Raw genomic sequence first — 26,865 nt, 5'->3', positions numbered from 1 at the left:
TCCTTACTGGGATAATTTTCAGTACTGTCATTCTGATATGAAGGAAAATAATCCGTGAGGCTGGAGGAAAAAACACAAAAAACATTGCAAAAAAACCCCAAAAAACAAAAAAACAACCTGAAAACAGAGAATTGAGAACAACTGTAGTTCAGCTCGACTCTTCAAATCACTAGCAGTAACATATTTGCACTGACAAATTCCAGATAAATGAGGACATAACTTCAGATTTTTTTTTTTATAGGACGTGCAGCTAGAAAAGGGTAGCAAAGCACTCATACTAAGCGTAGAATGAAACTGTGATGAAAAGTGAATGATTACCACCAGCCTGCTGTGGGAGACTGCTGGCAAGAGCTCCAAATCATATGCTTGTCACACATTTTCTGTAGCTGGTTTTTCGTTTTGAACTGGTAGCTACATTTGTGAAGAGAAGCAGTATAGAGAATTATTTATGCCTATTTTTTTCATCTGTGAAACATCAGTGTATGCAGTGCAATGCTACTACTCGGTCAGAAGTTTCAAAAGCTTTGACAGTGAAAAGGAGAAAATGAGATGCTCAGATGAATGCTTCAAAATGGAGTGCAAGCCAGTGTGACCTTAGAGTGGAGATTAATGGAAGCACGAGTCAAGTGGAGACTTAATTCAGGATTTATCCACTATTCCAAAGTGCTGAATATTTTCTCAATTATTTTTATGAATATTTAAGTATTCCTCTGAATCCCTGAATGCTACCATAAGAGTAATAAGGCAACTAGAAACAATGTTCTTTCTTAAAGAGGCCTTTCTTAAAGGCCTAATTAGAGTCCCAGAGAGGAGAGCACAGTTTTATCCTGACAGTTTATCAGTAAGAAATATTCTCTGGTTTGTTATTACTTTTAACCCCTGTCTGCTTTCTCTCTTTGAATAATAATTTTATGAGTTTATATTGAAGTGTTTCATTTCCTCCTTTAACAAGCTAAATAGAGCACTGTTTATATGTATATTACAGAGTAGCTAATGGTCATTCTAAAATGCAAATATTATAGAACGATATTGTTTGACTGAGCTTAAGTCTTGGGCAATTTTACAAACAGATCAGTTCCACAGTTTCACATGCAAACCCTATAAAATTTTTATTACTTGCCTGTGAAATATTTCTTCATTCCTTCCAACTGTTTCCTGCCTTTTAGCACTGCTGAAAATCCCTCCAACACAGCCTGTGACCTTTTCTGCCAGAGATCAGTAAGCAGAGCCTTCAGAGGAGCCCTTCGGTTGCATGATGCTTTGCATAACTTTGTTGCTGTGACGCCACAGGGAGTCATCTTGCAAAATCCAGTGCTAATTCCGTTTTTCAAACGTTACTGATGTGGCTTAGTTTTTAGTCTTATGGAGGAGTCTGGTGTCCACATGCTTTCTTATCATTGACTTTTATTCATTCTGAATATTAAATAATGTGGTTTCTTGAGTGTATTGACTTTTGGGTATGTATAATCATGTGTAAAGATAAAAGATGGGAATATGCTATCTTTTGTCACTACAAGTGACATTCTGTTGTCACATCATTATACAATAGAAGAAGATCTTATCTTGCATGATGAGAAAATTTTAATGGAGCCAGCATATTCTTCATGTAAACAAGACATATAAGATGATCGTATTTTGCTGACAAGGATTGCATAACCTTATAAAAAGGGCTATTATATATTAGGAATACATGAAGAACGCATGATTAACTATCTGACCAGATAAGGCAGAGAATCTCGGTCAAGAGTGCACAAATACAGTAAACGCTGTTCACATTATTTTCATGCAATAATCCACCATCGTTAATTACATAAAGTATTTGAAGTATCAGTACTTGTGGAAAAAAATTATAGAACAGATTAAAAAGAGAAAAAAGGCTTAATTTCTAAAATTTAGAACTTCCTTAATCAATGTGGTTGCTCATGAAAAAAATAATACTTTTTGAATAGAATGAGGATATGGCCTCAGGTGACATTTCTGAATTCTAATTTTTATTTTTAATTAAGGGAAACAAAGAGATGATCATACCTACAACTGTCACCTAACTTGTGGTTACATGACACAGATGTAGAGTATTTAAGGAAAGAGAAGGCACACCTACTTTTTTTTTACCACCTGCTACTGCTCTGTGTCTGATGAATCTGTATAAATGAGATTAATTTTGCTCAGTAATGCTTTAATTATACCGTTAGTTCTCAGTAATAATTCCTTATATTGCTTACACATGTAGGAATCCATGTTCCTGCTCTTGCACAGGAGAAAATGTAGGATGAAAAAGTTGTCCCTACCTCATATTGCTTCGAGTCCTAAGTATAAAACTAGAGACTAAATGTGGGAAGAAATGAGGGACAGAAGCGCAAGTGTTTGCTGCTCAGACAGGCCATAGTCAAACTAGTCTGTTGCTGGCAAGCCGATAACTCTCCTTAGGGTGTGGGTTTTTTCCAGTATTTGTCTGGGTGCTTTTTTGTTGAAATGGGTATATTTGCACATGGGATTTTTACAAAGGGATAATGGGACTGCAATTTCATAGTGCCTGATCTAACCATGCTTAGCTTGTTGTTCATATGCTTCCTATTACATCTTCTGAGGATGCAGCCTCTTTAGGATTTAGCTTCTTGAACAGAGCCTTTTTTTTTTTTTTAACTCGGTGGATTTCATCTGTTCTTTTGACTATTAACTCTGGAAGTTTTATACTTACAGATAAGTGCAGTGAAATCCAGCATTGATCTTACATAAGGATAACAAAGTACAACTATTCAGCCTACTTTTGGCATCCAGACTTACTTTCTTTAAAACATAAATATATTTTATGCAACATCTACAAAAGCGAGGTTGTATGTTAAGAGAACCTTTGTGTGTTACTAGTAAGGTCATTTGAAAGGCTAAAACCTGAGAGACACAATTATATTGATGTGGACAATGCTGAAAACTTGGTGAAGGTGAGCATGAGCCTTTAATAAGTATTTTGCAATTTTAGGGAGGCCACTGGGAGGAGGATCATGACAGGTAACAGTGTGTCTGCTTTCATAAACTAGGTTTGACTGAGCTGTGTAATGAATATTACCATTTGCTCTAAGATTCATCTTTATATCTTTAAAGGCTAAATTTCATCATGGCTTTCATCTTGTCATATGTTAGTAAGTCTTTCTTTTTTGGATTATCATGATTGGAACAATTCACAAAATAGGATGGAAGAAATTACCTTTCAAAAAATTGGATGCTATGAGCGAATACCATATATGTCAGTCTAGTATCCAGCTGTGAACAGGAAAAAAGAAATTGCCAGTAGGAAATTATCTGATGTTTACTTGGTTCTGCAAAGGAAAAGATGGAGAAGAAAAAATTACACATTTGTCCCAGCCTGTGTTGCAGATTAATAATGGAAGAGTTTCACAAAAGGAATATGGATTCAGATGAAAATTTACATGACAATTTTATGCAGTTAGTCTTGATGCCTGATCAGTTGCTTGCTTCTTTAAAGAAAGGAAATAATACCTAATCAGCTCAAATATAAAGAGCGATATCCACATGAAAAAGGTATGTATTTTCTAAAATAAGTAAGTTTCTATGTTTTGTTCTGTCACTGATTAATATTTTATATTGCCTAAGAGATTTTTGACCTCTCTTATTGCAGAGGAATATTAATTACATACAGGCTCTTAATATTAAAAGAAATTTGAAACTCAACTGGATAATAACCTGAACTACCTGATTTTAACTGGCCTTGCTCTGAGCAGGGTTTGAACTAGATGACCTCCAGAGGTTCCTTCCAGCCTAAATTTTGCAGTGATTCTATGATTAACTCCCAGAATATTCTCTCGTGAGTCTGTCTACCTAAGGGACTTGTGAAAACCACTGCTGTTAGAAGGGAATATTCATTTGTCAGGTCAAGACAAGGGTGGCATGGAAGAAATTGGGATGAGAGGAGGAGGGAGCTAATTAAAGTTGGTTGTAATCTCTACTCTATATTGATAGTTAGCAATAAACATAATCCTCCTGCCACCAGGGCATATCTTTTTTTAATTTTCTTTGCCTTAATCTTTTTGATTGTTCTGGCTAAATCCTGGTTGTTCTCCTTGCTCCTCTGTGCTCAGCATGCTAATAATTGACTGAAAGCAGCCAGGATTTCTGCCCTGGCATGATGTTTCCACTTCTGAAGACTGCGGTTTTGGTGCACCGCCTTCTGCTGCAGCGCTTAGACCCCGGGCAGAAAGCCGGTGGGATGAGGGCTTTACGGTTAATAGGCTCTCTGTTCAGAGTTGGGATATTAACCCTCCTCACCTACTCTCGCTGCTGGGAAGAATAGCTGTTTTGGGGTGACTCTCTCCTTTTACAGTGTATAATGACATTACATATCTTTTGTAAGACTGATCCCAGTTGTATTTCATAGTGCTTTTTGGAAACCTTGGGCCTTGAAGATACATGTTCCACTGTTAGCCCTTTCACTATAATAATCAGGACTTGGAGAAAGACTGTTTACACACTGCTTAATGTACCTGATATATCTGTTTCCATTCTCATTCCCACCTGATCCGCAGCAAATGTGACTAATATTTTGCAGACAGACATAAGCTTTCTCTAACATTGTGCTTAAGTATCTATAGGTGCATGATCCAGCTTCAAACTGGAAGAAGTTTAGCTATGGTATTGAGCCAAAGCCAATTAAATCCTGCTTAGAAGAAAAATGTATTGGATCGTAATATAGCTACATGGTCCCTGGCTGGGTCAAAGTGAAGGCAAAGACCTTTACATCTGCCTGTAAAGTATCATGTAGAGGAATGAAGGTCTGTCAAAAAAGAGGAGAGGGAGAGAAGCATTACCTCGAACTTTACCTCCAGTCTGCCTCTGGTATACTCTGGTAGAGTGGATTTGAAATTTGTCTTTCAAAGTCGTCTGCACTTGCCTCACCTTTGGAAAACTGAATTATTGAAACTGTGGGCAATAGTTGATGTTAAAACAGTTCCTTTGGATTTCTCTTAAATTTTGACGTGATCAGAATGTCCCATTTTACATTTGCAGAGTATACTGTTGTTCTATCTTGGTTTGACGTGACCTTTCAAAAATATGCTTATATTTGTTGTAAGCAATATAATATGGGTACCTTAAAAACAATTTCTAAAAATTTGGCTAGATACGGTGTTTGAATTGGAACAAATGTTATGGTTTTGTTTTCTTTTGGTTTCTTGTTTTTGGTGATGAGAAAGGTTGAGGAAAAGGCTTTGAAAGAAAGAAGTTTTTACTTTTGAGCCCTATTTGCACTTAAGAATACTTTGTACATCTCAAATGCTCATGACACTCAGAAAACTGTTTTTCACCCCACCAGGGGCAGACTCTTCTTTGCTGTCACTGTTGTTAGTATGTGCATTGATCCTCAGAGGTGTCGAGGTCTAATACATTAAAAATACAGAATAGTCCACTGAACAGATGAAGAAAAAAATTTCTAGATTTTGAAATTTCTTGACTACTGAGCATATAAGGTATGAGTCTACAGGTTAACGTGCCTACTTGAAAGCAACATCAGCATATTGAGAGTAGGAGGACAGCAGAAACAAAGGCCGAATAATGTGGACAGCTGATAAGAACAGTAGGAGTCAGAAAGAGGAGTAAAAAGTGTTTCAGAATAAGAGAGAAGTGATGTGATGCCAGATGGAATACTGAAATTTTCTGATTTGATTCCTGGGTCTTCCCTGATAAACTGTGCAGGCTCAGATAGGTCAGTCTCTTTTGTGATTTGTTTTCCCACATCTTTAGACTGAGATGACAACATCTATCTGCTTCATCAAAGTAATGTCAGTTTATCAACTTTTGTACAACATTTTGAAGGTTTAAAGTGTCACACAAATGCTAAATAACATGAAATAAATAGGCTTTTCAACTTATAACAATGTTGTGATGGATTCATAATTATCTTTTTCAAGGCAAAAGTGAATTAAATATGCATATAGGAATTTCTAGGGAATAAATGACCATGTCATGCCTTTGTGTTCATCTCCAGCCCCTAGCTGGGTTTGAAACTTGATGGGAAACAGGAGTTAATGCCTCTCATGAACTCTTCATATAGTATGTAGCAATGGTTCCCAGTGCCTGGCAGTGTGTCAGTCTTGTTACATACCCTAGAAGATCTTCACCCTGATTTGTCTTGGTTGCCTGTATTGAAAGTGAGATGGCAAAGCAAGTCTAAGCAATAATTTATTCATACTGGTTTATGTTTGTGATGAAAATACTTGTCCTAATAGAATTCAGTAGTGTTAGGATGCACTGTTCTCGTTTTCACTGGAGAAAGCCTAAATGAGTGGTTTTACTTAATTGCTTACTATGCATTGAACCCCTCTTCTGGTTTTCCTTTCTGATTTGTATTAGACACTTTTTTGTTTTAAAGAAAAACTATGCACAGTTTCGTCTTTTTATTAGAAGCAATTTTTTTCAGATATTAATAATGGGTTTTGTTTAAAAAGAAATACATGATTGTGTCTAGCTCATTATTAGCTCTGTGATAAATGGTTAGTAATTTTGAACTCTGTTAATTCCTTTATTTAAAACAGTTACTATTTTTATCAAAAGCAAACTCTGAAAAAAACACCATATGTTCAGATTATTCTTTTCTCCCTTTCATATTAGTCTAGTTGTGTAAAGGGGCTTTACAATATAGCGTATCCATCAAAACACTGTATCCTTGCTGTTGCCGATGTAAGGATCTGATTCGGAGCTTTCAGTTCTTCAGAGCAGAGTTCCGAGGAGGGATTGCCAATGTTTTGTAACAACCAGCCTAAAAGCCTTTAATTTTGTTGCTGAACCCACATGGAAAAAAAGAAACCAAAAACTTTCAGTCTTTCTGAGTGACTACACTAGATAGTGACTTGACAATGCATTCAGAAATTGAATTCCAGGCTACTTTGTGTATGCAGCTACAGGTGCTGAACACCCAACTTTTCTGTAAGGGAGGTGCTGAAGAGATGGCTTGTTAGTCTGCATTTCAAATGGCTAGTGTGCCAAGTCAAAAGTTCCCATATAAATTGAAATAAATGAAAAATGGAAAAAGGGACAGTAGTGTAGACCTTACGTATGTGGAATCAAAGGTGACACTTAAAGGCAATTGTATGACTTTCCATCCTTATACCAAAATTTCCCTTTTTTCTGTACCTCTCCTTCCTACTGTCATCCATCTCTGTAGAACAAATTATCTTTCTCATATCTATATTTTGGAGTTTTAGGAAGATTTAGACAGGAACCTCAGGGTTAAAATCATTACTGTTGTAGTGCTCCTTCACTAGCTGACAGCCGTGAAAGTATTTATGCAAAGTGCCAGTGTTTCTGTAGTAGGGATTGTAAAACAATGAATCTGTAGCTCTCAGCAAGATTCCTGCATACAATAGGGGAATCACAGTAACACAAGAAAGAACACAGTCAAGACACGTAAAAGATTAGATGAGGTTAGTGATGAAGGGACAAGATAATTGGCCAAGCTCACAGTTTAGTTTGCTTGAGTGCAGGGCTCGTCTGTGCTTCTACTGTAAAAGGACATTATGATTTGTTCAGAATCTTCTTTATGCGTTGCCCTTCAGCTGCAATTTAAGCTTGTTCTGATGGAGGAAATTATGCTCCTTGCACTCATCAAAATAAACGAGTAATTTTCAAGTAGAGAAATAAGAAAATGTAGACTCCCCCCCAAATATTTGCAACCTAAACCACATTATAATCATTCTAGAAAGGTGCAAACATAGAAACTCTTCCCCTTGTGGTTTCAAACTTGTATTCCAGATCCCACTGATGTAATGGAGAATATATACATAAATATATTTTGAATAAAATAGTGGTTTTAATGTTGCATATAAGGAATAATCATTACCCTATTAAATCCTTGATGCTGCATAAATTTGTCAGTTGTGCAGTAAGAGTTCAACATCCTTTTCCAAAAACTTTCGTGAAGGAGAGAAGCTGGAATATTTGTATTACTTTATAAGTTGTGCGAAAGACATAAAATAAACATGCTTTTGGGTTGCATGAGACAGCTGTTAGCAGTAAGGCCATGATTGCTAGTGTGGCATCCTGGTGTCAGTCATACCTGAATGGATGGGTATTTCTGTGCTCCTAAGAGAAAAGGAAATGCTTATGGTATGTGTCCAATTATTAGTGTAGAAGAACTAGCAGCAATTAGTACCAGCTAATACCCTCTTTGGGAGTCTCAGTAAAAAAGCCAGAACTGGATAAGGATGGATTTAACTCCATTTTTGTTTGGCTTAATGGAGCCTCTTCATCAAATTAAAGGTTTATTGTCAGATCGCTGTGGGGTGACTTGCTGGTACAGCAGCTTGTTTGCTCTCTCACATTTTTTTCTCTCTCTGTCTGTATATATGCAGTTGTAGTTAGTAATATGCAACATTTCATGAATTCCACATTGACACAAAGCTTCACTGACAACAGAGTGTTTGTTAGACCTGGATTCAAGGTGTTTTGAGCTAAAGTACCAGCATAGTCAGACGTGTCAGGGAGCTGCTGTGAGTCTCATCTGTGTTCTCTGGCCTTTCATCTCGTGACTTGCACTGCGCGTATGATTTCTAACCTGAAGATTACAGATACCTGCTTTTCTACAGTTAAAGTATGTTTATAAACGAAGTAGAAACAACAAAATTTGTGTAGATTCCTGAAACAGTTGAGACACGGAGATGTTACGGGGACCCGAACGTTGTATTTCAAGCCCAGCTCTGCGATGTGCGAAGATGAAGTGCTGGTAAATCTCTTAGTCCTGTGGAGTGGTCTGCTGCCTAAAAAATGGTTTTGGTGGGTCTTCCTGCTCATTCCAGCTCTGTAGCACATCCCTGTATGGATAGGGAGTAAGAAAACTCTTTCAGAAGACCACTTAAGGTGATTTAATTAAGAATAAAGAAACCTGCCGAGGTAGATTTAAACCAAGAATCAAACCTGGAAAGATGCAAAAGGAGGCATCAAGGAGACCAGTGCACTCTGGTAGTGGTTTCAGAAAGGAGAAGATTTCCTAATTGCTGTGGAAAATCAATGCCTGATGGTGCAAAATTCTGTAGACTTAATATTTTGTCAGAAACAAAATGTTCCAATAAATAGTGCTAAAATAAAATTTCCAATGTTTGCTTAGAATAATAACTTTTATAACATTCACTTCAATGTGAGACTGGAGATTTAAGTTCTCATAAAGAAAAGTTTTGACTAACAGAGACCATCATTGGAGTGGAAAACCTGAGAGAGAAATTTGCTGCTTTTTTCAGTATATGAAATATGTTCCAAATGAAATAGAAAAATAAATTTTGGGGTGGGGGAGGCACTGTCTGTGACACAGTGATAAATCTTTACCTGAAATAAGTATCCACCTCTTTGCTGGTAGCAGGTACTTTTGCAGTGAAGGGAAATAAACTTTGGCAAAAGACTCTGTCTTTAATTGTATCAGCCTATGTATCTCTGACAGCAGCGTAAATACGGTGAGAAGACTGGGGCTTATGGTTGAAGATGATCAAACATAAATTCATTGCAGTTTCTCTGGTAAAAAGAATGAGTAGGTGAAAGCAGAAAAATTATGTCTACAAGGGAGAATTATGTGGTAAAATGAAAGCCTGAAGAGGCAGGATTTGGGGGTTTTTTTGACTTAAAGTTGGTGATTTTAGATGTCTAAAGTGTGCCAGACAGGCTGCAGCTGGCAGTGCAGCGAGCGACACTGCAGCATTTAGCATGGAAATTATTGTTACTTTTGACTACTTTTCTAGCAAGATTAAAAAAAAAAGGGGGGGGAATTTTTTAACTTAATATGAATACTGCATGAGATCCACACTTGTTTTGACAAAAATTTTGCACTTCCCATCTAGACACATTCAGCACCAAAATTGTTCACATTAGCAAAAATCATTGGACGGGTATTAATAAATCAACGCCTCCTTCGCATTGCATTTTTGTGTTAAGAGTTATTAAAGATATAGCTTTTGTGAATAGCAGTTTCAGAAATTAAGTGAATTAATTTACCTGTTCTTCCTTCTCACTCTTCCTTCCATAGTTCAGTATCTCCATAGCAGGGTAAGCTTCAAATAAATTAACATATTTTGACTCAAATGAGATCAAAGTGGCACATACAATTTCGAAAACCAAGTTACAACCTACAAGTTCACCTGCTCCCCTGTATGAAAAGTAAAAGTCAGCTGTAGGATTTCTTTTCTTGCAGAAAAAAATTCACTGTTACTGCTGTTGAGAGTTAAAATACAAAGAAAAGTAACTTTTCTTTATTCAGTGCTCAAATTTTGGAAGCCACATTGTTGGTTCTTATTTTTAAACAGTCAAAAAGTTGTTCAATTAAACAACTAAAAAGTTACTCAGCCTTATGAATAATATGAACAATCCTTTGTATGGTGGCCAACTTTTAATCTGTGGTGAGAAGTACTGTATTTTCTGCAGGAAACATCAGGATGCAAGCCCAGCCTTAAAAGAAAAACACAGGTTTTTCTAACCTATACCCACCAGCTTAGCTTTTAAATTTAAAGGAAATGTTCCTTTACATGTTTCCTACAGCTACTCCAATGCGATTAAGCAGATGTGAGAACAGGAAATGTTAGTGCTTCAGTAGGTATTAATAAATGTATTTGACAGAAGACAAATGTGTTTTGGAAGAAAAATGTTAAGTTTTTGAGAAGCCAAGTGGATATAATTACATTAGCACATAAAATCTATAAATTGAAATAAGAAATTACATTAATGGTGGTCAAGATTTGCATAATGATAATTAGTTTGGGTATTGATTCCATGGACTTTTAGGTATCCTCCAAACCTATTTTTCACCATTAAACTTAACAGCTCCTTGAACAGACATATAATTATAGAATAAATAGCCAAAAGTATGGAGAAAGTTAACAGAATTTTGCAGTGGAAATAACAAGTGATTCAGTAAATTCGTATTTATTGGTTAGGAAGGCTATATTTATGATCTTGGCTTTATATATAGGGTTGATGCAATTTACTTGCACAGTTCTTTGTCACAGATGATGATGGGATAGTAGCTTCCTCAAAGTTGTTGTTATAGGTAATTTTAAGATGATATGTACACCAAAAATCTGATACCATTTTTATCTTCTCAGATACAGGCTGAAATTGTGATATCCATTTCAATGGAATTTTGTTAAAATGAAGTATTATTCATAAACAGGAAGAATAAACACATAGTTAATTTGTGGAATGGACCAAGTGTCATAAAACAAATAGCCAGGAAAAAAAATGTTGAAAGCTGTCAAACCTTGAGCACCAATATCATTTAATTTCAACACAGTAAAGTGTATTTGAAAGTACACTTCATGTATTTGAAAACAGCTTATGCACACCTGCATGCTTTACTTAGTCTATCCCTTGTTTTGAGTCACCCTTCATAAATATTGAGTGCCCGCTATCTTGTTATATTCATGGCACAATCCTTACAGCTCAGAATTTTATTTTTAACAAGAACAAAGTTTATTAGTGGGTGCTGACAGTACAAAATACAGACAGTAAGGCCATTCTTATTACTGCACTTCGTTTTATACTGACAAAACAGAAAAATGCAAATTGTGAATTGTCATTAGCAGCAACGTTCATGTGGGTTAACCTACAGCTGGGAGTTCAATATTACTCATTTTGGTTAACACTGTAATTTCTAACTTCTGTTAATGCCTGATGCATTAATAGCATCCAGAATAACATCATAAAGTGCTTTTAAATGTACCGCATATAGATAAAGTCAATTTATGTCTGGATTACTGGAGGTCTTATACCCATGTTTATTCTTAGAAGCAGCAAACTGAAATGAACGTGATACCACTTTTATTTGGGCTGCCTTTTCCCAACGTCTGACTTCAGGTGGTAGGAAGAAGGATACCTCTGCAACAATACAAAGCTCCAAAGAAACAGAGCTTGTGTTCTAGGAATCCACAAGGAACAATAAGGAAGATGAGCTATGAGCCTTATGGGGTTTGCTGTGGTACTGGCAGCTGAGAGGAATGTCAGATGCCCACAAGAAAGCGTAATGCTGAAGAATACAACCTCGGATGTGCCTTTTCTAACAACACGATTTTCTCACATGCTCTTTCATGAGGAATGATGTTAAAGTCTAGGCAGTAAAATCTGTGATCATCTGCTCTACCAGATAATTCACGTCCAAAGAGATGGTCTGAAGAGGCTGTGAGAGTTAGCTGAAGTCCTGATCAGTAAAGACTATGAAGGTCAATGGGTGGACTGTTTCCACCACGAACATTAAGCTTTAGGAATAGATTCAGACCGTTGCTTTTCAGCCCGGGATTTTCATTTACTTCTGCAGATGGAAAAAGGGGTGGGAGAAAGATGTCCGTCAAGTGTAGTGATCAGATCTGATGTTAAAGATGATTTCCAGTACTACACTAGTGTCAACAACAGGTGGATGACCCAGTGTTAGACCCATCCACGTCAGTCAATCATTGTGCATCTAAATTAGAGAAAAAACAAATTCTGCCAGGCTCCCTGGGCAAGACTGTGTGCCCCATCCCTCCCTGCTGTGACCTGCAGAAATGGAGCCTGGAAGCCTCTGGAGAAAGCTATACCACGTTCTGGGGGGGCCCTGGAGCCAGATGCTGGGGTACTACTTGCCACAGCGTGTACCTGCTGCTCCGCTTGCAGAAGCTGAGCCGCCGCTGGTAATGCTGTCTTCGTTGAACAGGCTGAGTCTCTTCTCTGCCCTTTAGTCAGCGTGACTTCTGGTTTCTTTTCTTCTGTCTGTGTGTTAATACTGGCACTAGATCTCTGTAGAGGGGCTTTTGTTTTGTTTCACTATTTTAATAGGAGTTTCTCTTGATTATTTGGGTGGTCCTATCCATTGTGATGGGCACAGTTCAAGGCTGGAAGCTCAGGGATAAATTATCCGGATGCTTGAGAGAGAGAGAGAGCAACTAACAAAGTGCTTAGACTGTGTTTGCGATGGCAAGGCAGCCTTCTGCCTGAATAGCGAGATCTGAGGGGGGAGACTGAGGATAGGAATGTCTCATCTTCTATGAAGGTGCTTTCTCCTTGGAAATCCCATTTCTGTATTGTGACAAAACCTATCCCTGGGGCCGCGCCGGGACGAGCAGCAGTGCTAGGCATTGTCTCGTCCTGCGACTGCAGCACCTATCATCACATGACAAAACAGGTTTTTTTTCCTTCTCAGGAAAGTAATTTCTCATCAGAGTCCCTGTTTCAATTACCACTTTAGCTGAGGCTAACGCTGTGTCCACCACAGACAGCGCGAGCGAGCATCTATCTAATCCAGACAAAGCAGACAGAATGTGACGTGAGATTCGATTAATTTTCAGTGAACCTCACTTTTGTAGACTGGCCTGTATTCAGCCACCTGTAGGACTGGCTGATACAGAACCACTGCTTTCTTAAAGCCTTGTGGTTGCATATTACTTTCTAGGCTTTTTCTTGAAGTCTGTAACTACTGCTAGTTGAAGGATTTTCTTTTACCTGTCAGATCCCTTTGCTGGAAGATTACTACTCTATGTTCATTTTCCAGCAACGGACAGTCCATGTACATTATTCTTGAACGTAAAATGAGAATACTACTTTTTGTAAATGAGGCCCTCTAAGATTTTAGCTTGTGGACATCCTTCTCTAGAGCATACTCTTAAGGTCACCTATCTATTTCTTCAGCTTCTGCTGATTGTAATAGCTCAAGTAGTGGAAAAAATGAAGAGAGACTGGAGCTGTGCTTACTTTCTGCATTTTGGTTGTGTCTAGTAGCATAATCAGAATAAGTATCATCGATGCAATAAGTACCGTGCAATTGTTTAGGAAAATGGAATAGCTTGTCAGAGAAAGTTGCAATCTAATTCATGTAACTCTTTTTTTTGTACCACTGGCACACAGAGGTGGGGAAACGGCTGACAAACAAAGTGTCTTAACTGAGATAAGAGATAACAACCAGAAGTTTGTCTGCCTAATTTAGCTTCTCTAAAAGCGTGAAGCCTTATGGCAGTAATTATCTTGCAGAGCTATAGTCACTCTGATAAATAACATTTTTTTTCCACTTTTTGCATTTGTGCTTACATCTTTCCTACAAGCTTATACTAAGTTGTAACATCTCATAAAACATAAGGTTTTCTCTGATCAAGGCTCTTAATTTCTGCATAGTTTGATCACCTAAAGTTAAAAATACAAATAATTTTTTTAGAATTGAGACACGATTCTTTGCTGAATTAATTTAACTTGTATGCACAAGACAGTGAACATAATATATGTAATAGAAAAAAGATACCTTTTTCTTTTTTTTTCCTGTCTTGCTTGGTTCTATTTTTCCCTATGAGGATATAATTTCAGTTTGGGTTTTGCCATTATTAACGACAAAAGTCATACAGAATACCCTGGTTTGTCTTATCACAGAGGAAAGCCAATTTTCCCATGTAGATATTTAATCTTGGATGATCAAAATTGTACCTTCCCTCTCTCACCCACTCTCTCCCCCTAAAAGTTTGGAAATTAAGTTCTAGGAGTGCATTAATAAATATTCTGTACAAAAGATTACAGTCCTGTCACTGTCAAGCCTGTCCTCTGCCCCAGTTAAATTCTGTTCTTTTATTTATTGCAGATGGGGAACTCAAGGAGATTTCACCACTACTCACCCTCGGCCTGTTGTCAAAGTAAAACTCTTTACAGAAAGCACTGGGGTGCTGGCACTTGAAGATAAAGAACTGGGAAGAGTGAGTATTATGTATAGAAACAAGAAATATATGAGAAATTATGGATAGAAATGTGACAGTATAAGGTGTTCAGTGCAGCACCTGCTCTGCTGCAGCTGTACCAAACAGTGCTTTTTCTTTTAAGGGTAACTTTTCCCAGTGTTCAAAACATGATACGTTGACTTGGATTACCTTTCAGAAACTTGGCGTCAGGGATCTGTGACTGTTCTCTTTGCCTTGTTTAAAACTTCTTTTTAATTCCTAGGTGGCCTACCGATGCTTGTAGCTATTCAGATTAGGAGTGAAGAGGAGAGAAAGAAGACTTGGCCTGTAATAAATAGAGCAAACAACTGGGGAAAGGGAGGGAAGGTCATAAGTGGTAGAAGGATGCAGGGAGGAAAAGGAGTGACGGAGATAATATGTCAGACTAAAATAAGAGTTCTTCATTCTTGCACTGTATGAGCTTCCCTTCCCTTTTCACATTTTCCCTATCTTGACAGGATCATTTATCCTTCTTAAGCCAGAATCAGGGGCTAGAGAGTGCATTGTATCGTAGAAAGAGGAGGGTAGTGTGAACACGGCAGAGAGGGTCTGCAAATCTCGTCCCCCCCATCTCCCGTTGAAACTCTCCCCTCTGACATGTAAGGCGTGGAAGATAGCTCACGTTTTAATGCTCAGTTCTGCGGTCAGAGTCATGGCTGTTTGGCATTCGGACGCAAACGGAAAGTCAATGCAAAGGTGTAGGGCAGTGGAGAAGGAACTGTGTGGCCATTGTGAACAGTAGCCAGCATAGTCACTGCCAAGGAGCCAGAGAAGAAACGAAACATTAACAGAATAAAGGGGCTGAGGATTACAGATGTGAACAGGATTCTCTTGCTCTGCAACCTTAAGTAGCCAAAGTACAGGTATAGGCCTTGGTCTGCTTCCATACGCTGCAGCTTGGCTGAGTTTCTGGGACAGGAGATTAAAAAGCTTTTAAATTTAAATTAATTTAAGTAGTGGAAATATTTCAAATGTAAAATATTGAATATAACTTTCGCCTTAACTATATCCCGTGGCCCCAGATGGATGGTTTTGTGTTTTTTTCCCTGTCTCCTCTCCCACTCCTGGCTGCCTTCTGACACATCTGTATTTGTCAGCAGGTCAAAACAGTTTAAAGAAGGTAATAACTTTTCCTTTCTTGGTTGGGAGTGGCGAGGGGAGGAAGGCAAAATAAAAACAGGTAATTGAGAGGGGCTAGAGCTGAGCTGACTGCCCTGTTGTCAGAGTCTGACCCAGCTTTCCCTGAGACAAAGCAAGATCTGTAAAAGGTGAGGGAGGGAAGAGCAATCTTTTGTTTCTCTTGCCCATTCTTACTGTCCTGTTGTTCTTTGGCGCAGTCTGCGTGCTGTTGCCAGATGCTCTGAGGTTTGGCAGTTTGTACCAGAATTAGGCTATTAAAAATCATCGCTTTTTGCTGGGTTGTCACAAAGGACAAAAGCCAACACCTTTTTTTCCCCTTTCTTGTGCTGAGATTGGGCATAGCAAATAGAAGTACTTGAGAGATGCTTGGATACTGATTTTACAATTTATAATCCATTCCTGATTTACCAAAAATATCCAGCCTCCGTCCTTGCCCAAAAAATACCTTCTGTAAAAGATAAGTCTATACCAGATAAACCCCCCACCAGGACATTAGGTGCAGTGCACAGTCCTTAACAGCGGAAAGGAACATGAGAAAGGGCATGTTGGCTGTGGTAGCCATCAGCCTGTTTGGGCATCTGATGTGTCCTCCTGCACCTCCCAGGTCTGGCAACACCCGGGGCTGCTGGCAGACACCTTCCAGCTGGTGGAGAAGGTGGAATCTGCCAACTTACCCCTCTGGTTTAACCAGAGTACTTGAGAGTGGCGGTTGCTAGCTTCAGGGGAGATTGGGAAAATATTTGACAGAATTTTTACACAATAATTTTAAGGTACCATGTACACTCATGGTATATGTTTTAGCTTTCAACTAAAATATTACAACTAAAACTACTAAAAATTTCAACATGGTATATGTTTTTAGCTTTTGTTTTGTTGTCGATGTCTTAGTTTTCAGTTTTAAGAGATTTAAATTCAGGTAGCCTGCAAATTCACTTGCAGGAGTGCAGCTAATTCAGGTAGGTTTGTTACACTCTGAAAAGGCCTGACGATACTTCTGCTGGTATTTTTTCTGTACTTAAAAATTCAATTCAAACCTGGCCCTCCTGAGGTAGGCTTGCTGTGGACATTAATTCTCATCTGTCAAGTACTTTCTTCAAAGCATGTGTCTTGACCTGATACCACTTTTCTACATTATTGAAGTTTGCATTTCCTATAACCTGCAGTTACTGTGAAGGTTTTGTCCTCTTTAATCTATAATTAGAAATAGAAGACGGCATCAAAGTACACGATTTGAATTTTGAACTTCCATCACATACCAAAGGGTTTCTTCAGCCACCAAGGGATTAGCTTCTTATGAAAACGGATCTAAGGTGTGAAATGTGGAGCCAACAAAGTTTTCCCCAGAGCTGCAGAGGAGAAGGCATTTCCATCGACCCTGTCACACTTAGGAACTTAAGATGTAGGCCCTGATCTTAGTATGACAGCACTGCAGCTCCTCAGTTTAAGGAGGAGAATAACTAGCTCATGTCAGAGAAGAAGGGATGCAGGCTCATGCTTTCAGTAGAGAGGACAGTCCATACTTACAGCTTTATATTCTCCGTTTTGGGAAGCAGAGGCTGGGGGCTGCTCAGCCTCTGCTGCAGAAGTCACCAGGTGAGCAGCAAGTGGCAGAAGGGTTGTTGTCTGTACTTAGCATCTTCTCTCTTGAAGGCATTTAAGATGTGCTTAACTGACAGGAAGTAGTACTTACTATGCTGCTTGTCTGACATTGCTTTCTTCCTCTAAAAACCCCCAAATAAATCCAGTCGTGAATACCAAGAGAAGATTTTGCTTGCTGGGGGATATTCTTCTGGCTCCCTGCTGTCTGCTTTAAGTGTCTTCAAACAAAACCCAAGTCTTATATACTCTGATCTACGTGAATTGGCAGACAGTTGGACAAACTCAGTTTTCAACTGAAAGAAAAAATGGACACATGTGCTGCACAGGAGCCCAGGAGGAAAGGATGTTGTTTGGATTTGGGAGAACATGAGCTTCTGGAGTCACAGGCTGTGGCTGTGTGGACCTCCACATGCAGTGAACCCCTGAATTTAACTTCTAGCAAGTGAGGCAGGCTGCATCACTGAAGTTTCTTCTAATGAGGAAATGTTAAGAACTTACTTTATTCAAGTATCTTTGAAATGTGTGGCACAGTGTTTGTGTGACTGACACTGATCTGGCCGCTTTAGTAGTTTTTGTACGTGCACACAGAAGGCAGAACTGATGTTTGCATTTGTATGTGCAACAACTGAGGAAGCTGAAGAAGCCTTCAGAGTTTGGAGTAAACACTTCTGAAAAATCAGCCTGGTGGTTCTGAAACTCAGGGATCTGTCTGACACCACTTTTCCTTGTTCGGTACTTTGTGTACGAAGATGTTCAAACCTAGTAATTCAGAGTGACAGCCATTGTGCTTGCTTAGCACGCAGGTGAATACAACGTGAGAGCAGCAGGTGGTGTTTGATTGCTGATACTTTTTGAATACAAGAATATTTCAGCCTTGTCGCTTTGACTATTCAGTGAAAAGGGAACTGTTGTCTCACAACCTGCTTGTCATAGTCAGCTGCAGCCAGCCATAATCAGCTGTGCAGTTATGGTTTTTTTCATTGGTGCTGTTACTTTGCATTTGATTTAAAAACATTATAAAATAGCTCTACTGGCGAGAGAGTACTCGCATACTCGCATGATTGCCTAGTTTCTGAATGCCGACTGCACCAGGCATGTTCGTTACCTTCTGCGCTGCGTTCGAAGGGCCACAGAGCAGAGGCGGTTTCGTACTGTGAGTGTGTTAATTTAAAGCCTGCCATCCTGGGGAATGTGTTTGTCCATCACATTTTGAAATGACTGAGGTCTTGCAGGTCTGAGTTTTTCTGCCTTTTCTTCAGTTTTGGAAAACGGTAGGAGATTGCTTCCGCTCCCCCTTTTTCGCTTGCTCCCCAAGCAGCCTGCCTGCCGGCGGCCTGCTGTGTCTGGCTGGCTGTTACTGGTTCCGTGCTAACAGGGGTTTTCTCTGCAGCTCCTCTGAGAATGCCTCTCGCCAGAAATTCTTGAGATGTTTTGTGTTCAGGCATTCTGTCTCGTAGGTTTGGGGGAGAGGCTGTTTGGGAAGGACTTAAAGGCAACTTTTATCAGTTGCTAAGATCTATTAAGGTAAGTGGTTCAGCTGGCAGCATCGGCAGAGGCCCATTGATTGCATAAATTGCAAAGGCTTCCCGGTTCTTTGTCAGCAGCAGTGTTTTAGATAGCTCGCTCACGGTGTACCTGTTCAGTTTTTCTGTTTGACTTTTGTTCCTTTTTAACCACCTGTTTCCTGAAGCCTTGCCTCAGTGTTTCAGCTGTAATACAACCATAGCTGAAAAGTGAGAGGTCACTCAATAGGTGAGATGATGGAGCTTGTCTAAAACACTGATAAGCTCCCTTGGTGATCAAGAACTTAGTAACCCTTTCTTTAGGGGTTCCCTAGGTGCGGACTTCTCTAAGGGAGTTACTTTCACGAGAGCCATCTCCTGTTCCCATTTCTACCTCCACTCTTGTCCCTTCCCTTCAGCTGCTTTTGCTTCATCCTCCCGGCAGCAGCACATCGTGACTTGGCGCTCGGAGGACGCGAGCGCGGTGCTGTGCTTGGCAGGCTGCTGCTGGGGCATTCCAGGGAGCTTCACTTCTTGTCAGCAGCTTCTGGCTTTCTGACATTAACCTGTCTTTGGACAAGGGCCTGGCGTAACTCAGAACAGCTCCAAACTTTGAAGTTAGGGGAGAAGGTGACTTAAGAGGAGTCAGTAGACATTTCTATTGAAAACAGGTAAGTGTCCCCTAAGTAAGGCTGGGGCCAGAGTTACACAAACAACCTCTGGTTAAAAGGTCTCTACACTTTTCCTAGTCACCTATTTCCTATCCCAAACCAGCTTCCATAATTTTTGGTCTATAACACTATTTTCAAATCAGTAAAACAGTGTATTTAACTAGGAAATTTTTGTATATCTTTGCTCAGGCAATGCCCAGAAGCATAAATTTGCATGAGCCAAATAATAATGGGTGCTTATTTCACAATGTAAAACTTGCCTGTCCTCTCTGCTTGCACTGGCACCTTTTCAGATCACTTCATTTTAAAATACGAAAGAAAAAGCCTTCCATAGAATGAATTAGTCCTGTTGCATGATGAAAGCTTCAACAAATGCAGTTGAGGGAACATACGATCTTATGTGTCGGGCACTCACTGTTTTTCATACTTCTAAATAATCACAAATTGAGTTAGAAGTGTCTCTGGCAGTTAGAGAACTTGGTTTCTCCAGTTCATTGTGGGGCTTCTTGCATCACCACGAGTGTATTGTTTATTCTGAGCAGAGCTGGCCATGCTGCTTATGATTAAGGCCATGTGACATAAGATTCAGTTCTCAGTGGCTTGTAACTTAGTCAGACCTTAAGTGTTGAGGCTAAGATTTTTTATCCTAGGTATGGAATAAGGTGAAAAGAAAATGTGAATTTGGTTAACGGCAAATCATTTGTAGCACCATTTGTGCTCTGGAAGAGCCCATCAGGCATGAGAACTTCTTTTGTCTCATATAATCTTCTGGTTTTCTTGCTGGGGACCGTGCAGTTCGAAGAAGGGCCAGGAAGCTGGGTGCCAGAAGCAGCAGGGGCTCCCTGGGCTGGCAGGGAGCAGGGCAGGGTGGGGGATGCCAGGGCAGCCCCAAGCATCAGGCACCTCCCTGGGGTGGAGGTTGAGGGTTTGGTCTGCTTTTTCAAGGTGGCCCAGGCTGTGTTACAAAGAAGAGACTGTTGATGGGCTGCATCTTTATTTTCTGTAAGGTTGTGTGGTGTGAGCTGTACTGAAGGTGAGATAAGGGTTTTCTGTAATAGCATGTTAAGTGTCACCTGCCTCTCAGCCAGGGCATTAAGGAGCAGCTGCAGATCTTTTTCACTTTCATCTTCACAGTGAGGCAAAACTCAGCATAGTCTGCACAGAATTACCATGATGAACAGTGTCCAGTGCCCAAGGTCTGAGATCTCAAAATGTGTCTTAGACCACCCCAACTTGTAAAATCTATCTATCTCATTTCAAATACTTGGGTCAAAAGAGTGGGTAATTCCAGCACTTGTGTTCGACTGCTGAATATCTTGTGTTTGGCTGGAAGTAGGGAATGGTGAGGGGGAGCAGCTGGCATGCAGGGACATGAGTTGGCTGAAACTGAACTCAGCTGCAAGTGTGGGATGGGGGAAAAAGTAGAGTTTATCTTGGCTTTTGATTTTTCTGAGGTGTGCTTATGACTTGCCAGTCTGCTTGCCCCTTAGCTTCGCTGGTCCCTTTTGAAGGCTGCATTTTCTTTTGACAACAGGACAACTGCAGCCAGGGGTGGTTAGCTTGAGAGCTTTATCTAAACATGGGAATACCGATAGGAGGTATTTCTGCACAGCGCTTTTGACTCTGAACCTTCTGCTTGGTTATCTGCTCTGAGAAAGCAAGATTCTTCTAAATTTGGTTAGTTCAAGCTTTGAGAGTATTTTGGACAACTCAACTTTTCTTTCATACCTTTAAAAGAAGATATGATCAATGTGCCAAAGACAGAGGAGAGTTAGTAGCTGCTTGGCTGGATTGACTGTTTGGCTCAGGTGTACTTCAAATAACTTCTTCTCTGTGATCCACCTGGACACAACTGACTCACAATAAATGATGGTTAGTTAAGTTGTGAAATGATATTGGCTTCCTGTCTTTCAACCTGTCATAGTTTAAGTGCAGGAGAGAAACATTTCCAGCCATTCCAGCCATTAAGAAACAATGTTTTGAGAACGTCACCTTGCACAAATCCATAAATGTGTTGCTCTGTAATATTCAAGAATTCTGTGTTTATTTTACATCCAAATGAGGAGAGGCATAAAGTGAACTTGCCACTTTTTCAGTTACAGTGTGGTCTGAGGAAATGGAATACTAGGTATAATCAGGGCACATAGTCAAGTACTTTTAATGATCATGAGATGATTGGATTTATGGAATTATCTCAACCGACACTGTTCTGATACTAATTAATTTGCTTTAAATCAGCTGAAGCAATGCAATGCACAGCAGCTATGTTTGGTGTGTAGCATTCTGGTCAGTAATAGTTCATTACACTTTTTCATGCAGCTTACCTATTAGTTTACTTATCGTAAACACAGTCCTAGACTAACAACTCATAGTTCTCTGTGCTGCTGCTGAATAATATACTACGGTGATATTCACAGGTGTAAGAACAATAAGATAAATTAAAATAAAAATAAATTAAAAATAATTCAGAAATGTATGATGTAGTAGGAATTTTATGAAACCTTTAGAAGTTTTACGCACAGTGAAAGAGTATCGTATCCTGTAGGTGAATTTTATATCCACCAGATAAGACATATGAATTGATACCATTTTATTTTTGAAAGTAGATTATAGAACAACAACGAAAAGATTAAAATCCCTTAAGCAGTGCTGAAAGGAAATCTAAGACAGAATAGCCTCGAAAGTTTCTCCATGGACGATGGCAATGACGTTGCATTCAGGGTGCCATAATGGAGAGAATGCTTTTTATACAAATTGCAGCAACTTCTTATTTTTCCTATCAAGGAACATTTGCCCTATGTTTTGGTTTCAGAGATTTCATGGTACACTTTGTGCCACTGATGATATGGTACACAATGGTTAGTATTGCCCTGAAGGGCAATATTAGTATGAAGTTTATTGTGCCTGTCAAATGCTTTGTGTGCATGTGTGTACCTGTGTTTATATGTAATGATAAAAAGTTTGATGACAAAGTTCTTTTAGCTCTCATTGTTTAAAGCTGGAAAGCATGACAAAGTGTAATAGAAACACAACGCAGTACATACTTTAAAATATTCTGCCAGATACTATTCATTGTGAGAGCTTCGAAAACGAAGCTCCAAAATACTTCTTTAAAAATTCAGAAAAGGAATTGTCAGTACAGAAGTTATGAATTAATTATACGCTTGTCTGCTTATATTTTCATCAGCATTCTAAAAACTCAAGAAGTTGACAGGAGAAAGATGTCACTTGAGATGCATGAGCTGTAATAAGCTGTTACAGGACAACAGAAACTGCAGCCTGTAGAAAAGGAAAAATTTGTAACGTCACCTACAGTCCTATGTGAATGCCAAGTGATTAAATGCAAGGAATGAGTAATAATTCTGTTTATACAGTCTCACACTTAAAAAGATTAACAAACTAAAAATCATTCTTTGTTTGATGCATCAGAACACAAGGGTTTCCATACTCATAATGCTTTTAAGTGTTTTTTAAGGGATGGCTTTTACTCAAAATGAAAATTGGCTTGTTTCTTGGGAAAGAAGGAATAAGTTCTGTTATAAATAGTGTTAGCTATGCATTTGCAAAAAGGAAAAAAAAAAGTAGCTTCCTGATTTATTAACACCAGAATATACTGATTCTTCTGCTCGCTCTTTAAAAAGTACTGAACGTACTCAATAGTTCTGACGGGTTATTTCTCCCACTGGTGTCATAAAGGTTGCACGCTTGCTTAGGGGTGATGCATCATATTTCTCTGCTTCGCTAGAGCTCCTGATATTAACTGGATGCAGGAACATGTTTCTGCAAAATTCCGAGATGAGAAGCTGAAGGCCTTCAGCTTACGTCATTTTTCAGATGATTAGATCTGAATGACACTATTGTAATATTTTTGGCTTAATAATATCTGTTAGATTTATGCTTGCTTGGAGATATTTACTGCAATCCTTGAGTTAACTTTCCTAATAACACAGAGGAGAATATGTTGTGTTTTATGTATGTGACACAAGGCGCAAGTACTATGTATAACAAATTAACTTGATGGTTAACATTCTGATTAATTTTAGTTTTCAAGAAATGAAAGATGTGAAGAACACTGCTTTTTAGAGTGTTGTTAATTTTGAAATACCGCTTCGTGATAATGGTAATTCAGAACTCACTGAATGTTACGGAAGTCTCGCAAATAGTGTGTTTAGAGTATTTTAGAGCCTAAATTGTTTCAAAAGTAGTGCTTATAATAAGAATGAAAGAAAATTATGTTTCAGCAGCATTTAACTGCTAAATGTGTGACTGTGGGTAAGGATTTCATGAAGTAGTCATATTTAATTGTACTGGATATAAATGGATAAACTTTCTGGATGCTAATAAATAACTATTTAACAGCTTGTGACTAATATTAATCTAAAATTAATGGTTAGCTAGTGAAACGAACAAGAAATTTATATGAGTGTTTTTTAAATTAAATATTTAAAATTCAGTGTATTTCTTATTTTTTTATATGTCTACCACTGTAGATTAAACAAAAGGTTTGTGTCATGTCGCATGTGAACTGGACATAGTATGTCATTTAATATACTCCATTTGCAGCAAAGATGCTTTGGAATTAATCTCGTTTCTGCAATGTTTACTATAATTGGCTTTTATTAATGCTAAGGATAAAAAAATGGAGTTGGTAAGAAAGAGCGTATTTTGTTTTTCTTCACTCAAGCAATGTCACTGCTGGAGGGGCAATCTGTTACATAACACTACGGCAAATTGTTTCAACAGGATGTTTCCAGCAGAGCACAGAGTAATGTAAAAGTTTAGGTTCTTGCATAATTGTACATGACCATTTTCAGGTCTCCACTGTTCCTTTTTGTTTAAAACTGTTAGTTCACAGTGAACTAACAGGAGGAAATTTTATTAACTCATAATATGAAGATTCCCATTTGTAAGAAAATGAATGAGTTCATTTTGGAAATTTGTCTATTACAATAAGATTGAGTCAACTGGTTTATTAGATTTATGGAATCTTTTTTAGTCATCTTTCAGATTGGAGGAGATTGCAACAAGAATCTTCACTGCTTAGAAGTTTCCATTGAAGACTAGCAGATTTTCTTTTGTATCAACTCGTTGAAGTTTTTATTTTATGACTTGCAGGTAGTGTTGTATCCAACATCCAATAGCCCAAAGTCACCCGATCTGCATAAAATGATAGTCCCCAAAAACAGCCAGGACAGTGACTTGAAAATTAAACTGGCGGTGAGAATGGATAAACCACCTCACATGAAGCACTGTGGGTAAGTGTCCATTTTCTGGCTGGCTGTGTTTATTATTTTGTCTCGCTGTGCCCATGTTTAACCATAGGTAGCTAAAAACATAAAGTTTGTAAAATACTATAAATGTGTACAACAGTTCCTATAGTATGGCATTGTGTTATATCCGTGCTTTATACATAAAATTTGGAATAGTCAGGAATAACATTCATTTCAGATGTTCAGTGATGTGTAAAGACAGATGATGAGCTAACTCTGAAATGCAGAACTAAGAGTACAGTGTCACTTAGAAACTGGTTTTGAATGTTACAATTTATAGCACTTTGGAAAACAAAGTTGATATCCAGGAGAAACATATTTTTCCTTTAAAATAGGATTAATTCTATACCTGAATGTGATGGTACGTGCAACGTAGTCTCCCCTTTTCTTTCTCTGTCTGCTGTATGGTGTTTCACTTGAAGGGAATTTATGTACTGATACCAGTTTAAAGATGTTTCTCTGTCTAACACTGAAACTATATGGAATAGATTATTCATGAAGACAGCTCCCGTAGCCAGCTGCCACCACTATTCCTCATCCCAACTGCAAAAACAGGTAGTGTCACCAGCAGTAAGCAAGGCTGTATCTGTTGTTATAAAGCAATCACCAGGGCTGTTTTCCATCCTTCTGACTTCTTCTAAATTAAGCACAGGTACATTTCAAAAAAAGAGGACATTTCAACATGTTAATGTAGAATTAATGTAGTGGCCATACTATTTAGATTTCTTTTTAATCTCCTGTTAATATCTGCTTGTTGTATACAGACAGTAATAGCCAAAATTTCCTATATTCAATACTTTAAAAAAAACCCCAAACTTATTTAAGTTTTGGCAAAGCTGTAATTGGTTGGACTGAAATATCCAAGGTATCAACTTCAGCCCTCATTTTGGTTTTGGGAAAATTTGACACAAATGATCAGGACTGTAACAATGAGATTTGCTGGCTGGAGACCTGTGGCTGGTGACCAGGATCTGGGAGGAAAGAGAAGGAAACCAGTCACGGAGCCAGTGGGGGAACTGGAGCTGCTGTGCTTGGACACTGGGGTTGCAATGAGAAGACTTAAGAAGTAGGGCTGCAAATACATAAGGGAAATGGGATAATGTGGCAGGAGAGAGCAGGAAGACTGGGCTGACGTGAGTAAGTTGGGGTGGAGAAGACCAAAGGAGGAGAGAAAAGTGTTTGTCTGGACTAAAGCATGATGCTTTTCTGCCAGTCCCCACCCCCCGCCCTATTCATTTGCACTCACCAAACACCTCTGGAATGGTTTGGTAATTGTGTCCCCATTTTTCATCCCATCACTGATAATGCTGGGGTTGTGCTGTCTGCAACCCCAGTTAGGGTGTAACATGCAATTTATTTTGACCTGGGTCCGGAAACAAGGGCAAGGCTCCAATGCTTCTTCCCGTCATGCTCCTGGGTTTCCCCAGAGGCTTTCTTGGCTGGGAGCTGTTTTTCTGCAGTCTTCAGAGGGTCTTCCTAACTCCCCAGTTTGCTTTTTCATACTGGTTTATGTCATTATTCTTCTTGTATGAGCATTAAATGGATTGCCCAATCAAATATGACTTTCAGTAATTTAATTCAATCATTATCTCTTTCATCTGCTGCTGCTGGTTACTTCCTCGTGCTGATTTTGAATCCTAATCTCCTGGCACAGTTGTTTACTTCTTCATTTACCTCAGGGTCACTGCTGTCACTATTGTCCAGGCAAATATTGTTGTTCTTCCCACCAAAACTGCTCAAGGTCCGTCATCATTTCCCTTTCTTTATAGCCAGTAGCTATAACGATTACTACCTACACATTTGTCTAGAGAAGTTAGAGCATTGAGGGAGGGCTGTATGGACTCCACCATAAATATATGTGAAATTAAATAAAAGGCTAATTCCTCTAATAACCTTTGAAAAGGTTGACAAACTACTGTGTGATAGCACTGGAGTTGCAGTGAGAGGAAGGAGGAGTGTGTTTGTTTGGAGGAAA

At 38.8% G+C, this 26,865-nt stretch overlaps 1 protein-coding gene across 1 annotated transcript in view; it reads left to right on the top strand.

Annotated features, from left to right (window-relative positions):
* LOC104617215 (calcium-dependent secretion activator 2-like) overlaps window positions 1–24,875 on the top strand; it is a gene marked incomplete at its 3' end in the record, with an annotated part of 37,946 nt that extends 13,071 nt beyond the window's left edge. The window contains exons 5-6 of the mRNA XM_010282469.1: window positions 14,576–14,687; window positions 24,736–24,875. Of these exons, the coding sequence (XP_010280771.1) occupies window positions 14,576–14,687; window positions 24,736–24,875 (252 nt within the window). The remainder of the gene's footprint in view (window positions 1–14,575; window positions 14,688–24,735) is intronic.
* Window positions 24,876–26,865: the final 1,990 nt, after the last annotated feature.

Source organism: Phaethon lepturus, unplaced genomic scaffold, assembly GCF_000687285.1.
Source record: "Phaethon lepturus isolate BGI_N335 unplaced genomic scaffold, ASM68728v1 scaffold25282, whole genome shotgun sequence".
In the NCBI taxonomy this organism is placed as follows: domain Eukaryota; kingdom Metazoa; phylum Chordata; class Aves; order Phaethontiformes; family Phaethontidae; genus Phaethon; species Phaethon lepturus.
The sequence above is the reverse complement of the archived record's forward strand: the minus strand, read 5'-3'. Positions and strand labels throughout refer to the sequence as shown.